The sequence below is a fragment of the Ochotona curzoniae genome, unplaced genomic scaffold (genome assembly GCF_017591425.1).
Source record: "Ochotona curzoniae isolate NIBS_2020 unplaced genomic scaffold, NIBS_Ocur_1.0 contig_1, whole genome shotgun sequence".
Lineage (NCBI taxonomy): Eukaryota > Metazoa > Chordata > Mammalia > Lagomorpha > Ochotonidae > Ochotona > Ochotona curzoniae.
The window spans coordinates 33977177-33994493 of NW_024464918.1; the positions used below are offsets into that span (position 1 = coordinate 33977177).

The window sequence follows — 17317 nt, forward strand, 5'->3', positions numbered from 1 at the left end:
CACATTGTGTCTAAGTGCAGAAAGCCCTTTAATATTGTAAGAATCAGTTACAGCACAGTGATTAACCTAAATGTCGCTAACCATTATTTGTCGTTCTCAACATGAGTTTGTTACCTCTGAACCTGTGGGATGTGAGCATCATCTATCTGCTTTTTAAAAATAAATAGGGATGACCTTTGTTTGTCCGTGAATTCCTGAGGGTCATTTCTCAAGGACTGCACAGTCTCACTCACTGCTTTTGTTCTATTTGAATTAACATAATAAGGATAGTAAGAATGAAAACCATTCTACTTTTCTCTCTTTCATAGCTGTCTTTCCCAAACAATAGATATAAAATAAGATACAGATAACTGAATGAAATGACAGAATTTCAGAGTCTGCCTGTCTTTCAAACAAATTTAATTTTCAAAAGAAATCTGCTATAATATTAATACTTGAAGTTGCCAGAAACTCAGATTTGAAATGCATCAAGGAAAGTGCTAAAATTAAATCACACTCTGCTTCAAACAGTATTATGGACATTAGCTACCACAGCTGCTAAGTTTGCTAACATACTTGTTTTGACATTATTTATTTCTTATCTTTATGTGTGATTCTATGTTTCATCCTCTTTTTGCCCTATTTGATTCCTTTTAAGTTGGTTTCCGTATCTTGGGATGAGATTTTTCTCTCAGTGGCTGTGCCCCATCAGATTCTTCCCCTCCGTCACCCTGACATTCGCCCATTTTGGAGTGCTGACTTCTCAGAACTCAGTGAGTTTTGTGCACTGCTTTCATGCCAGTCTCTGAGCTGACACAAGAAGCTCTGACAAAATCAAAGGTCAACTTATTTTCTGTCTATCTCCATTCCGCATGTTCAGGGCTCTGGTAACTCAGTTTAATTGCATTAATTGCAGTGACTTGTATAGGCCATTGAATGATTTTCAGTTGTGCCCTGATTTGTTCACCTAAGACATAACTTTTGGAATAGTGGTGTAAGGCGGGAGACTGTAGCAGCAGGACCTCAGCGCCTGAGCGCCTGGCCGGAGAGTGGAGCGTGTGGAGTTCCTGTAGCCGAAGCTGCGGTTCTGGGATCAGCAGCCGGGAGCGCGAATGTCCTGGGTAAACTCAAAAAGTTCCTGGATTGGGGGAGGGCGTTTTTTTTTCTTCAATTTTCAAATGCATAGGTTTTACTCATAAAATACAATTTCCAGCAAATGAATCCCCTCAAAGCTATTCCTCTGTGGCAAACAGAAATTTCTCTCTACTTAAGTGTTTATGTAAATAGCTCCCTTTTAAGAGCCACACAAAAAACAACCCTTCCAAATGTAAATAGTGAAAGCTACAAAAGATTTCTTGACAAAGTCTAGTAAAATGGTGAGGTAAACTACACAAGGAGATGTGTGTAATGGAGTCCTCAAAGATCCACGGAGACTGTGGTTAAGAAAATGCCGGACATGGATTTCACATGTTAGTGCACCAAAAAGCCCTTAACTTTTAATTCTACTGTTCTACAAGATCGCTGAAGTCCCCTCCCACTTGAAAAATTAAGTAACCATTTATAACAACTGAGAGAAGAGCAGGAAAGTGCTAGGACTTTAGTAAAAGAAAGGAAGAGAAGTCAACATAGAGGTGGCAAAGTTCAGCCTAATGTGCAGCAAAACCATGGTAAGCGCCTTCCAGACAGGGTATCTTAGAAGATCAGCACGCCAACCCCACCATTCCTCGAAATCATCAAGGGAAAGCAGGAGAAAGTCTTTGCACCTTGTCTGCTGTAACACTTGGTGCTAAGCTCAGAGGCCCATTTCTGCCACAGGCAGTTTTTAAGAATTTGTAATGAACCTCTGTAAAAGCATCTTAATAGTTCTCAGAATCATACTTGTTCACGGGAATAATGAACTTCCAATTTTGACCCCAATTCTGCCCTTCAATCCTCTTTATCATTTTCATGAGTCCACGGTTTTCCTTTTATCTTGGAAGCTAAAGTGATCAAGGATTAGAAAAACGAGTATACTATTATTATGAGACATTTAATGCATTCAGCTTTCTAAAAGTGGATTTAACAAAGGGTTATTCACTATGAATGTCTTTAATTTTTTTTAAATGTGTGATTAACATAAAAAAGCAAGGATAAAATTGATTATTTGTACTGTCTTTTCTAGGCTAGGTTCTGAAGCAAGGGATTGTAATGGTCCCAGAAAACAATACAGAATATGTGAGAATCCACCTTGTCCTGCAGGTTTGCCTGGATTCAGAGACTGGCAATGTCAGGCCTATAGTGTTAGATATTCGTCCCCAAAGCATGTACTCCAGTGGCAAGCTGTCTTGGATGAAGGTATGACCCAAGAGCTCCCCATGGTTTTAATAGGGTTTCAAAGGTGATTTTACAATAGCTGCGTTTGCATGTTGTCTTCCAGCTGTTTCCAAATTTTAATTTTTTTCCACCTTCATTGACATATAACAACCACAAGAGCTAACTGAAATATTTTTTAAATGTATTAAGATCTCACTTGATCCCTCTTTTAAAAAATAATCTAGAAAAACAAGGAAACCACCTAAGGCTGGTAAACATGGGAAGAAGCAGGATTTATGGGAAGCAGCAGCATTTCAGACATTGCTGGTGGAAGTCTATGACAGTACCGCCACCTTGAAAAACAGCTGGGCATTTAAAAAAAATAATAATAAGCACATGCTTACCAAACAATATAGAAAGCACATTCCTGGCTGATAGAGTGCTATTCAGCAGTAAAATGCAGAAAATTACTAATAAAGTTATAACTAGATGGATCTTAGGGAATTATTTTGTACAAAAACACCAATCTCAAAAGGTCACATACTGTGTGACTGTATTTAAGTGACATTCATGAAATGACAAAATTATAGGGATAGAAAACAAATGAATACCTCCCAGGTGGTGAGAAGGGAGATGGGTATTACTATATGAAGGGGTAGCATGCATAGGACCTTTGTGTCAATGAAATAGCTCACTGTCTTAATTGTGGCAGTGATTACACAAAATCAAAATATGGCAAAATGGCACTGAACACATACCCAAATCAATTCCCTGCATTTCCTGTTATATTAGAATTACCAAGATACAGCAATTGGGGTACAAAAGTGAAAGATATATGAGACTTCTTTGTATGACTCTTGTAACTTGTTATAATTGATAATTATATCAAAATAGAATTTTTTTTAAAAAAACTTATGCTACATGTTAATTAAGAATGGTAATGCTTGCCTGTGGTGGATAGGGTGTGGTTTTGAGTTAGTGACGAGAAGTGGTGATGGATTCCTGGAACTCATGTGCCATTATGCTGCTGGTCTTTCACTGATCCCCTCAGTCAGGTTGGACTGTGCTTTCCGTTGTGGTAATAACATTAATGTCAATAAACTAAATTCTGTTGCTTCCCAGTTTTAGTGTTTTCACCTCTCAGTGGAAGTACCTCAGCAGGCAAACCATTCTCTTCTACAATGAGGAGAACGTACCATTCCAAAAAAATGGGAAAAGGGGGTGAACTGGAGCCATCAGATGATTGTCATCTTGCTGCTACCAGACACTAAAGCCTAGCTATACTGTTGGACTTCCCATCTGCTTCCCATTAGCCAGCATAATTTTAATTCCTTCCTTCCAAGGCCTATTCTTTCTACTGTGTCCTGGATGCCATTCCCAGTTTCCCCTTTAAGATATAATACTAAGATATTTATACTTCCTGTTCACTATTTACTCTTCTTTGTACTGAATTATTCACATTCAGTGTTTTCTTTAAACAAACAAACAAACAAACATATTTAGGACTCTCTAATTAAAATTCCCTTAAGCTCAAGGAGAAGTTGAGCAGCTAGGTTTATTCTCCCTATATCCTATCCCTAGCCGCCACTCTTCTCAGTGGTTTGCCTAAATTCCAACCTTATATTTCTATACTTCAGTCCGGATTTTACCAGAAAAATCTCCTTAATGTTATCAAGGGTTTCATGGACACTAAATTTAAGGAATGGTTTCCTGTCTTCTTAGTTGACTTTAAAACCATTGACAGTTCTTAAACCACTCATTTCTTTGGATTCTATAGCATGGCACCCACCTGGACTCCTTCCATGTCTTTGGCTTATTCTTTTATTCCAGATGTTACTCTGTTTTAGCTCCACATTTTCTTCTTAGGTGATTTCATCTATTTTCATGGCTCTCTAAATGTGTAAGTAATTCATGAATTGTGCCTTCAACCAAATTTTTCCTTTGAGCTCCCAACTTGTATATACAATGCCTGCCTGATATTCCTACTTAGATATTGACAAACTTAAGTGGTTTGACATTTATAACCATCCTCTTTCATTCATACCCACAGGATCTTTGTTAATTTTTCCTTTATCATAAAGATAACACCAATTTTTCAGTTGCATACACTTGATTGCATGCTCTATAAGGAAATGTTTGTGTTTTGCCTCCTGTAACATGTTTCTTTATTTTGGGAGCTTGGCATCAACTGGTTTCTTAACCATGATGCCCTTCTTCTTCAAGTGTCTTACCTCTCTTTCTCAATTTATTTGCCTTAAAATGAAATCTTAGACCTAATTTTCATCAGTTCTTTAAAAAGAAGAATCTCCCTGACTTTCCAAATTAGTTATATTCCCCTACCAGTTTTCCTGTAAGACGCCTGTAATGGCACATTCATTTAATGCATTCCTTCTAGTATCTGTTCCTACTGAACCATCTGGTAAATATTAACATTTTTAGTGAATATTTGTTTCATAAATTTGGATATAACATCAACGTTTCTGTTATAAGAACCAAGGGTTAATCTTGTATCTACTTCTAACATGTAAGATTTAATGCCTCCTGTGAAATTTGTATATTCTAGTGAAATAAGAGATAGAAATCAGATTTTCTACAGAATAAAGAAAATTCAGAATTATATTTGTGTCAATTTAAACACTGGCACTTTTGGAAAAAAGTTAAGAAAGCTGTAGACTGTTATATGGTGATGTTTATCATCAAAATTATCCTAAATAGCTTTTTGCATAGTCAACAGGTAATTCTGAATGTTTTACAACATGGATCGGTCAAGTCCATAAATCCCTCTAATGAATGAAATATACAACTAGCCTTCTTGCACAATTGCAATGTGCAATGTAGAAGGTTCAGAAATATACCTTATTTACTTGTGATGCACTTTCAAACGTCCACAACAGCTGGGACTATACCAGGTGGAAACTGAGAGCCAAGAAGTTAAACCAAGTTTTCCATGTGGGTGATAAGAAGCCAGTTACTTGAGCCACTGCTGCTTCTTCCTTGGGTTTGTATTAGGGAGTTAGAGTCAGGAGTCCCAAACTGAACATTGGACCCCAAAATCCCAGTACAGTCATGCATGCCTTTTCATGGACATCTTAACCAGTAGGGTCAATACTTGCTCCCTGCCACACACACACACACAGATTCTGTTTAAAGACTAGTGTCTTAAAACATATGACATCTTAGACCCTAAGTGACTATATCATTTGTTTTTATTCAATATGTAGATGTATTAATAGGGGAATTAAATTAAATGTAGTGAACATTTATTTTTAGAGAAAAGATATGCATGGCTTTAGCATTCAGGGATTTTGCACACCCTAGACATGCTGAAATCTGGCTGAAATCCATGTCTAATGCATATCTTGGAAACAGTTGATCTTTTAAATCAGTTCAGAGCCTGCCTGCCAAGTACTGGCATGTTACACGGATCACTGCAATGTCACAGTATTGAGGGTATACTACAGGAAGGAAGACTGGTAGCAAATTATTTTTGTCATTTATAAAGTTAAACTAAGCAGAAGGTATTGATGATTATAAAAGGAAAAATAAAAAGATTTTTATTTGAATGCTAGTTTGGAATGTGAATGGAACTTTTCAGGAGACAAACTCAACATTTTTTATATGTCTTGTTTGCTTCTCTCATTGAAAATTCCAGAAAGAGAAGCATATATGCCACTTTTAGAATGTTGCAATTATAGCAGCTGTTTCTAAGTCCAAAGATATGACATAGTAAGCAGTCATTGAATAAACATAACCTACTTTGAGGTATGAGAGCACACTGAAATGCTTTATTGCAGCTTATAATGGCATCTTAAAGGAAAATTTCAAAACCATGCACATGAAAGGCCATGTTCCAACTCCTGAAAACTCTTCAGAGCTGTATTCAGAAGCCACATGTGAAAACTGTTTGAAATGTTCAATTCTGAAGGCTCATTTAACTGTCTGTCTTCTCTTTGCAAAATGATATCCTGTTGCATGCCTCTGGCTGTCATTTGGTATTTATAGAATCCCATCAGCACACGTGGAACTTTACTGAAGACATAAGGGAAGAGCAGTGTCAGAGACTGTAAACTATTTTCCGTTCTATTTATATAAGCTTAATAAACAGCAAAGGACCCGACTGGTGTGAAGCCAGTAGGGTGGTATTGTAGCATGGAAACTGCTCTGAAGTTTTGGGTTTGGATAGTCATACTAGTGGTGTTACCGAATGCTACTATTCCTCAGTATGATGCTTTGAAATAGAAACAGTTCTTTCAAATATTGTGCTACTTTTTGACCTGAGATCAAACGATTTAACCTGAACCACCATACCCTACTGCTCACTGAGGCACTGAAGACGCCTGTCAATGGTGGAAGATTTCTTCACCTGAAGCAACAACTGTCACTCTAGCTGTCTTGGTTATTGCCATGCTTTCCAGGTTAGCAGCAAAGGCCAGGAGTCCATCAACAGGTGTTCTCATGGGAATCCCTGCATTTCTAATCATCCCAATAAGGGACAAACTTTAGATTGTCTCATTTCAGAGTGTCCCTATTTTCCCTTCAGTAATTTCATAATTATAAAATACTAAATACATAGGGTTAAAGATTTCAGTATTAGATCTTAAAAGGAAGACCTTAAGGGTGAATTCACAAAGTAAATATTAACCGGAGCTTACAGATATGTAGTGTTCTATGTATGTACTTAAGATAAAGAGATAGTCGTTCCATAAAGGATGATCAAAAATAGGGGTATGTAAAATATTTTTTCAGGTACAGTGATTGGTTTGTCTGTGGTAGAGGTTTTGCCCTAGAAAGTAATAACTGGAACATTTTGAAAATTGTAGCCATGTTTCTTAAGAAGGAGGCTAATTTACACTGGGCACGTAATTTTCCCCCAGTTATCTCATTTACTTCATACAAAAAAACCTTCTCATATGTTATTCATATTATATGAATAATAAAAATAATTCAGCAGTGAATTATTTTTTCTGTTACTCAGTAACCATTTTGAAAAATAAACCTTAGTCTGAAAGTGCTTATGGAGTAACTTTTTCCTCATCTCTTTTTATCCATTCTACATGTAGAAAAACCATGTGCCTTGTTTTGCTCTCCTGTGGGAAAAGAACAGCCTGTGCTGCTATCAGAAAAAGTGATGGATGGAACTTCTTGTGGCCATCAGGGACTGGATATCTGTGCAAATGGCAGATGCCAGGTGAGACATTCCAAAGGGAGCACTTGCAATTTGAGGAAGGATAGAGGGAACTTGGAGTTAGTTTCATAGTATTGTAGAAAGCTTTGAACTCAGAGTCAGAAAATCTGGGATATGTCCTAATTCCACTTCTATGAATAAATCGGATGAATTCTGAAACTCAACTTTTTGGTCTGCATGAAGGGACGTTTGAATTAGGTAATCCATAAAATCCATCAGTAGCTGAAAAAAAACCCCTCAGATTTTAATTACCTATTGTATCTATTACAGGTTTAACATTAGGATACTATGGGAATTTTATTTTAGAGCATTATAGACCACCACTTCCAGCACATCAGTTCTCCCATGGCTGTGTGAGACTGAGCCATGAAACAAAACCCATAAAGTCAATACTGTTACTCATGTTCAAGCATTGTAAACATAACTGGATCAGCTGATTTCAAATGTATATTTAACTCTTTTATACCAAATATTTTATTTACGTTTTTTACTCTTTTCATAAATAATTTCTACTTACATACATTAATGTATTCTTTTTCATCTCTCTTTGAAAAATAGAATTTCTAGCAAAGTGGACATGATGAACATAGTGCAAAAATAAAAAGCTAGAAATTAGAAGCTGGCAGTTGTAGCTGTGTCACTGTCTCAACTTGGCTTTCCTTGGAAGAGTCATAAGCAGAAATTTTAAGGAAAATTTCTGCATGATCAGTAGAATGTGGTTGAGGACAAAGAACTACAATTGTGGAGAAAGAGAAGTGAGGCTTCCATGCTGGCCCAACACTGTAACCGGCCTTCTGTGGAGCTCTTTAAATTCAGACAGCATTGCAGAGTTGTCAGCATTTGGATTAGAAAGCCCGACCTTTTACAAACCCAGCATCTGTGGTATTAGAATGCAAGCCACCATAGGACGGGGCCATGACTTCAGGTAGCTGTTATGATTAGGGTAAGCTGGTTTTGATCAACTCCATGGAGTTGGAGAGAAAAACATCCTTTAGCAAAGAGAGAGGTAGTTGAATAGAACGACATTCAATTTGTGACAGCCATGGTGAGACTGTGTTCATGGGTAAATTATTTAAAAGATATTTGTAAGCATTAACTACAACCGGTAAAATGAAGTTGCTAAACCAACAATTATAATGGCTTTTTTGCTCTACAGCCCTTTTGAGATTTTGCTAAACACACACACACACACACAAGAATCTGACAACAATTGTAAGCTATACAGAGATCAAAGTGTGATCTCATAGGGGTATATAGATGTCTTGATAGAAGTTGGGAACAACATGGCACTTAAAGGCTTTCCCAGCTCTAAATTTCCAGACTGTGCCAACATGCTATAATGTTTAAACTATCAAATCATGTAATACCATTGGCCTAAGAAGTAGTCCTATGTTTACATATTAATTTCCTTTATTCTTTCACAGAATATGACATGCATTTTTTCCATCTACAGGTAAAAAATCATTATACATACTTTACCTATGCATATTTCAGGATATTCTATTGTACAATTAAAGCTTTTAGCTTTATTTCATCATATATTGCTGTATTTCTTTTTATGTTTCACAAAATTCCTTTCCTAGATTTATATGCCAAATATAATAGCCTCAATTGCTTTGCTTTTCACTTAACAGTGTTGTGTAAGCCAGGTCTTTTACAGAGTCCCTGGCTAGATATTAAAATTATAGCAACACCAACAAAATTCTGCAGAAATGCTTTATGAACTTGATGATTGCAGTTAAATAAGAATTCTTTGAAATGGATTGTGACTTCACATGGCATTAGAGTACTTTAGGATTCTGGATTATTAATAAAAATGTTTCATTCAGTCTTTCAATATAATTGAAAACATGCCTCATTTCTCTCTGTGACCTTTTTTTAATTTGGGTGTTTTCAACTTGAACTTTTTTTCTTATCACAAAATATGTAACACCTAATATAGGATGCTAAACTTGATGCGTGGAGGGCATTGAAAACAAACAGCTTTCTGTTGATGCCTCAGTTTGGTTTGTGAAGCTTCTGTTACTAATAACGATAAGGAAGACTCAACCTCCTACTCTCACGTTGCTGCCCCATCTCCAGTGACACTTCAGTGCCTACAACCAGTAAAATAATCCCGCCTGTTCAGCTTTTTCATGTTCTGTGTGGATCCATTGATCCATGTGGACACATGAAGCTACCAATTATAATTTCTTAATTGCTTATTTTTTAAAATATATGGTTATTGAACTGTGGTATTATTTGTATCCTGAACTTTTACCTTAGGCTAATACGCCTTTTAGTTTCCTAGTTGCAGGATTTAAAGGGAAAAAAAAAAAAACTCCTACATACACTCTATCCAAGTATTTAACTATTGTTTATTGTTCTCTTACTGTTTGCCTGGAAAGAGACTAGATGAGAGAGAGAGAGAGAGAGAGAGAAACAACAGAGGCATTTCCATCATTTCAAAGTGACTCTGATTTCTACTTCATTTTTTTTTCATTTGTTCATAAAGGATCAACTTTTTTCCCCTCAATCCAGGACTCCCAGTTCTTTCTGTGGCTCCTGCTTAGGGCCCCCTTCCCGTTTCTGTTGTTATTTCTCCCTGGATAAGCTCTGGCCTGCTGATAGGGGCTTTCCACCTGTTTACACCTTCAGCCCTAACCCAATCCAACCACAGGGTAGAATGGATGCTGTATTTTGCTGATTTTATATGCATTTTTACTTTCTGAGGATATCTCATTCCTGCAGCTGGATCTTACAATACACTCACTCCCTCTACCATAACACTACTGATACCAACTACAGACACTTATTTTTCTGTTTTATTATTTGTTCATTTTCTCTAATATAACTTGAACATGTTGTGAATGGATTATCCTCAGTCTCCCTTCCGAACCCTTCTTGATGAAGAGGGATTGTGCAATCCACCCAGTTTTATTCTAATAATATTTGCTGACTGAAGTCTGCCTTTGAGGATATACAATATTGAGAAATAGAATATTATGTTCAAATGCCAATAAGCATCATTCACTAGGAGTGTCAAATGGTTTGTTCTCAGAAGAGTCTTGTTAACAGAATTATCTTAGGTGACTAGAAAACTTAATTTCCAAACCTCTTCTGTTTCTTCATGGTAACCATGTATTATAAGGGACTCTTACATTCATGGAATTGATGCTGAAGAAGATGAAAATAGAAGTTTATTTAAGAGTTGGAAAATCAATGTTTATATTAATTCATCCAAAAAACATTTCATATTTAGCATTAGCTTTACAATCTCTTTAGAAGTGAAACTATCTATAGTGAAGAGCATTTGTGTTATGTTGGGAGCAATGTATTAGATCAATGATGTTATGTGGAATAGAAATGTGGTTTCCTTAGGAATTCATGTAAATTATATTTTATTTAATTTCTTTAAAAAAACTTTAGGATGGAGAAATACTGTCATCTCTGTCACACAGTTTCATCGCATTACATATTTTATTACTTGACATTAGCTTTCTTTGTTACTTTGTAACTAACAAGGTGATATTTTCCTAATTTGTGTCTGAAAAAAGTGTGTGATTTCTAGAGACTTCATGATAAAACAATAGAAGCAACAATAAGTTTGTGATGCATTTTCATTCTCTTATTACAGAGAGTTGGCTGTGATGGTTTATTAGGGTCTCTGGCAAGGGAAGATCATTGTGGTATATGCAATGGCAATGGAAAATCCTGCAAGATTATTAAAGGAGACTTTAATCACACCAGAGGAGCAGGTAACACTTTTATTATAATTAATGCTCCCTACTAAAGACAGAGAGTACGTCAAACTTGACTTAGCAATCATAATACTGATTCTATGAAAGACTCTTAATGGATAAAGAATGAGTTTTTCATGAGGACCTACAATATATATGATATGAGCCAGAAATCCTAACAAGCCCATTTACCACTAATGAAAACATGAAGTCATCTGTTGTGCATTTAATAAGTTAGAACAACAAGGGAGTAATCTAATTTGAATTGGCAAATGTTACAAGATTTTTACAGACCTTATTATCCCATGCAAAGCATGACAGCTATTAGAAAGCAGTGATATGTAGCATCTTGAATCAAGCATTGAGCATGTTAGTTTTTGGTTTTTTAGCTTTCCGTATTCTTTTTTTTACGTTTTTACTTCATTTGAAGAGGATACATTATTGGAAACAGGATCCACTGTATCAGAGCAGAGAGAGAAGCACAGCATAAGGGAGGCAGAGAATGCATGTTGTTCTCACTGTGTTCAAGAGAGGAATGGTTCTGTCTGCAGTTGTTGCCGCATATGTACATATTCATATGAGTATGAAATGACAAGGTGATCCACTATAAAAAGCAACTTTTCTATGTTGAAATATAATGCACGAATATGCTGTATACACAGAAAATTCTTTATGACAATGTACTCAAGCTTACTTGGAAGAACACACTTTTCTGCTACTTGTACATACACAAATGTGGTGTCACAAATTATGACTTTTTTCATCATCATCAATATATCTACATTGCATATCTCGAATATTTCCTGCTTTGAATTCCTTTCTTATTCCAAAGTAATAGCAAAAAAAAAAAAACCCAACAAGACTAAAATGTGAATTAATTTAAACACACAAAAATAAGTCATTTGTGTTTGTAAGGAAGAAAACTGAGTTCAGTTTCAGAAAAGGAGATACAGCTTTCTAAAGATCAATGTAACCGTTCGGTAGCTCCAACTAGAGTAAGAGATAAGTAAGCCTGAAGATAGGAAGCCTGAAAATAACCAAGTACCAGGGTAAATTCAGATCAAATTCTCAGTCTCTGAAGCCGTGAAAAAGTTTCAGATAGGTCCCACACATCCAAGTCAGCCAACACTCACTTGGAAAAGAAGTATTGAGTTGGCACAAGCTCTTAGACTTTCCACTACACAATGTAATTACAGTAAGCTCTTCTGCCTGATTGTGATGAGAAATTTTCACAGTGCAGGAACTCAAATAAAATCTGAAAGATTGAAGGTAGTTAAAGACACTAGAGTTTTGAAAGCTATTCTTGCACAGTTATTTAATATGCATGGGAAAAGTTTTATGCAGAAATTCTGATACACATTATGCATGGATATGTTTATTTCATTTTAATAAGACTTCCTTTTCCCACTATCCAGTGAAAATTAAAACATCATAGTGTTATTAAATGAAAAATAGAAAAGCCATTTTAAAAAAAACCTAGTGATGCTTTTCATTCTAATTGCGGTGATGTGAAATTATCTTCCCTCAGGTATCTGCTTCCCACTCTCTTTTGTTGTTATTTCACTATAATTTTTATATCTACCTATTGGTTTATTTAGACAACAGCATTTCTCATTGGGAAACTGTTCAGGTTAATAAAATATTACGACTATCATAGATAAGTAATGCCACCTTCTTTTTTACAACTCTGCAAGGTTTACATTCTTCACAGGGCATTCTCACAACAGACACAAAGTTGCCTGTCTCTATTTGTCTCTCCCCCCTCTCATCTCATACCAGAGTCCCTTCCTTCTTGAAGCTGCAGCTACCCCAGTTCTTGCAGACCCTCAAAACTGACCAAGATATTCAGACACCTCCCATTTGCAAATGTTTATTTCCGTGTGTACTGCCTGGTGAGTTTTGGACAGTAGTTATACCCCAGCTCATAGATGACTTTTTCGATAAGGTGATCTTGGGAGCACCCTCCCAGTTTCCATCCTCCTGACTCTGTTAGCCACTTCACCATATTTTTTTTTAACTATACAGAATAACTCACCACATTTTAATTTTGTGTTCCTTTGTGTTTTCTTCTCTTCCAGACTGTAAACTCAGTAAGGAAAAAAAATTTTTTTAAGTTTTCTAAATCTCATATGAATGTTAATTATATCAAAGGTTCCATCTACTTGTAACTGAAGGAACATTGTTTTCATTTCTCTACAGAAAAGTTAATCCCTGTAGTTTATGAACTTCCTAGAATTTGAAGGACTTGTACATTATGTAGTCCTGTTGGCCATACACACTGGATACATTTGTAACACATGTGCACAGATGTGTGGGTGGGCTTAGTCCCTGACCTTTCTTTAAAGTTTCCATGATCATTATTGTTGGAGCTAGAAACTAAACTCAGGAAGACAGATTTCTTTATACATTTATCATGTAATAAATTAGAAAATAAAAGTCAGGGATGATTTATCATATGTTTCACTATGGCTTTGGATACCCAAGTGATAATTTTTAAGGAATAAAACGTAAATTGTATATTTGTCCAATTGTGTGTGGAGCTATACAATTATCAAGACACATGGAATAAAATCGATATAGAAAGAGGAGGTGCTTTTGCATTTTTAAGGTTTTTTTTTTTCTTTTTAATTCAGAGAGTAGGTGGGAGAAGGAGAAAGAGATTCAGAAGCAGGTCTTCCATCTTCAGGCTCACTCCCCAAGGGCTGATTCCAGCCAGGGCTAGACAAGTCTGAAGGCAAAAGCTGAGAAACACACGCAGCAGGGACCAAGGTGCCTGAGCCTCCCCCTCTGCTTCCCATGCACTGGCAGGAATCTGGAATCCAAAGTAGAGCTTAATAGCCCATGTTCAATCTTAACTGCTGCACCAAATGTCTGCCCACCATTTTAAAATAACGTCTTTTATATTTCGATTTATTTGAAAGGGAGAGACTGAATGTTAGAAAGCAAGTGAGTGAGACCACAAAAGACAAGATACGGTTAGAGTTTCCTTCAGTTTGGCTGTTTCCTTCAGCAATGCAATGTCAGGGCTTCCTTTATACTGTTTTATGAAAGAATAGTCATCGATCATACCAGGAAGTAAATAGTATAGTCAGATCTGAGTTCAAAGCTTGGTTCAGCAAATTATTGATGATGCAATATTAGAGAGCATTGAAAACCATATATTTTCCTTTTATTTTTGAATTTATTCATATGAAATATACTATCTTTAGGGATTCTATCATTACAGTTCAATGTAGTAATTTTTGTGAAGCAATTATACTGGTGACTTGCTATCACGTTTAAATATGGCAGTTAATTCATTATTACTGTATGAAGATAATGGTTGCTATTGGCTTTTTAAGATGTATGAATCAAACCTTAGAAACTTTGACTCTGCAAAGCAAAAACACAACGAGGTGAAGAGGCAACAGATAGAATGGGAGAAAATATTTGCAAACTGTGTAACTGATAAAGGAATAACAACCAGACTCCATAAGAGGTTCAAGAAACTCAGCAACAGAATCAACAGTCCAGTTAGAAACTGATTAAAGAATAAAATACAAATAGCCAACAGACACATGAAAAACACTCAGAATCACCAACCATCAGGGAAATGCAAATAAAAACCACAATAAGGCTTCACCTCACCACAGCTGGAATGGCTATCATCCAAATCTTAAGAAATAATAATAATAATAGATTCTGATAAGAATGTGAGAGAAAGAGAACCTAATACACTGTTGGTGGCTGTAAACTAGTGGAAGCATGATGGAGGACAATGTGGAGATCCCTGAGAAACCAAAAAAGTCCATCTACCATTTGACCCAGCCAGCTTACACCTGGGAATTTACCTAGGGGAAATGAAGTCATTACATGAAATAGTTGGTTTTACCCACCCCCATGTTCACAATAGCTAAAGTATGTAATGCACCCAGATTTCATCAACTGATTACTGGATAATGATTTCATGGTATATGTATACCATGGAGTATTGACAATACTCCATAAAAAAATGAAATTTTGCCTTTTGCCACAAAATGAATGCAACTGGAGACCATTACTGAAATAGTTCTTGCAAGAAAAAAAAAAAAGAAGAAGGAAGATGGGAAGTTGGGGGAAGGAAGAGAAGTGTGATTCTCATGCTAGAATTGTACTTGTGAAATACATGAAATTTGTTCTCTTTATATTAGTAAACATTTTAAAAGGAGAATGAAACCTTTGGCTTTACATGTGGTGTTACTGAGCACGAAGCAGAATGTCCAACTCTTTACTGAAACAATGGTCCCGCTTCTAAACGAGGCAATACATTGAGTTTGCTTCTTTAAAAGGTGTACATGCTCAATATTGCCACATCACCTGTTTTCTAAAACATATTTTACCACCACTGAATTTCCTCATATGCAATTTTTTAGTGTTTTTTCTTTTTGGTATCAATATGAGTATAAACTCAGATATAATTGTTATTCTAAGGCACAATTAGCTGTTTAGTCCTACACTCAGGAAATTTTTACACAGTATTTCTGCTTCGTTCTCTCCATTCCATTTTTTTTTTTAACCACAGTAAAGTTGATCATCTTCTCCTCCATTGGTTTCCTAAGTCTTTGGCAAGAGCCCAGATTATAAGATCAGTAGACTCTTCTCTGTCGTCTCTCCTTTGACACCTCGTCAGCCTTGGCAGAGTTGGCCAGTAACTCTTCTAGAGACCCTCATCCGTGGGTCTGTTTCATTTTTCAAAAGACCAGATTCCATTCTTCCCTTGCTGGCTTCTTCTGTCTTGTTTCTTGATATTTTCTATCTGTTTTCCTAAAAATCGTGATCTTGACCAGGTGAAGTTCTAGACTTCCTTTTGCTCTCAGTTTTCTCCTCTGACTCCCTTGGCTTACATTGCTGCTTCTTCAGATATCTCTGATAATATATCGGTAGCCTGAACTTTCCCTGGAAATCAGCGTGTTCTAGAGCTCGTACTGGGTGTCTTTATGGTTTAGTTAAATTTGGATTACCAAGGTGAACTGGTCAAATTATGAGCAAAACTAGACACTAGATAATTTCTTTCTTCAATTCTGCAAATTAGGGTCCTATTCTTACATGGGAAAATGATATTAAAAGATAAGTTTATTATAGGACAAAAAAAAAAATGAAATCCATGCAGGGGGTTTCTCTGTAACATGCATTTCTGTATAGTTTCCAAAGTATCCAAAGAAGCCACACTGAATAAAGTGCTTTCTATCAGGTACCAAATTCAGAATCTTTTTTCAAAGTATTTTTGAATTTTCTATCTTAGCCTCTACCAGACCTAAATTTCAGCATTAGACTCCTGACACCATTTTCCATAAGTATATCCCAGCATATCGCTGTTATAAAAAGCCATGCCAAGGCAGGATCTAATTACCAGCTTCCTTACTATGGAATGTTCAGTAGCTAAAATTGATGAATTCATTGCCCTGGGCACACATTCAAACTCTTAATAGAGCCATGCTGTTACATAGTCTCATTCCGTCAGAATTACTTTATTCAAGTGCTGCTAAAACACCTTTTATCCCATACTCTTCTTTATGAAAAGTGAACTCAGCTTTGTTCTACATCTGTCTGAATCCTTCTCCAGACAACTCGTTTTTTGCTTTGTTGAGAACTTTCCTTGACTTACATAAAATGTTCTTTCTTCTGAATTGTAGTTATTCTGGCTCATGTAAGCATTTTAAAAATTGTAAACATTATACCTATTTAAAAAATCTACCTTTGGATGTTTGGATGGTGATGTGCTCAGAGAAGGGCAAGGGCGCTTGAGCAACTCCTGTTTATATTCTTTAGCAGAAACTGACCACGTTATTTTGTATAGCATCTTTTCGTAAGTTTTGTAAGTTTTGTCTAACTCATATTTGTAAAACTTACCCATCTCTTAGCTTTACAATTCTCTTTGAGGGCAGAGACCATCTTGCTAGCTATATACCCTGATGCTGTGGCTTTGCACTTCCTGTCCCCAGCTCCAGTTTCAACTCTTTGTTAATCTGTACCTGGAGTGCTGGGTCTCATGTTCTGTTAGTAACTTCATGGCTAGTCAGGACAATTTTATTTGTTCCAGCTGAGGTTTCTTGTTCCCCACACTTTTTAACTTTATGAATTCCCAGAGCAAAATCTGAGCTTGCTTGCTGTATTGTGGGATCTA

At 36.2% G+C, this 17317-nt stretch overlaps 1 protein-coding gene across 1 annotated transcript in view; it reads left to right on the forward strand.

The window, feature by feature from the left end:
* Window positions 1–17317, forward strand: part of ADAMTS19 (ADAM metallopeptidase with thrombospondin type 1 motif 19) — a 171939-nt gene that overhangs the window by 108153 nt on the left and 46469 nt on the right. Inside the window, exons 12-15 of the mRNA XM_040976406.1 lie at window positions 970–1100; window positions 2141–2313; window positions 7332–7459; window positions 11073–11193. Coding sequence (XP_040832340.1) covers window positions 970–1100; window positions 2141–2313; window positions 7332–7459; window positions 11073–11193 — 553 coding nt within the window. The remainder of the gene's footprint in view (window positions 1–969; window positions 1101–2140; window positions 2314–7331; window positions 7460–11072; window positions 11194–17317) is intronic.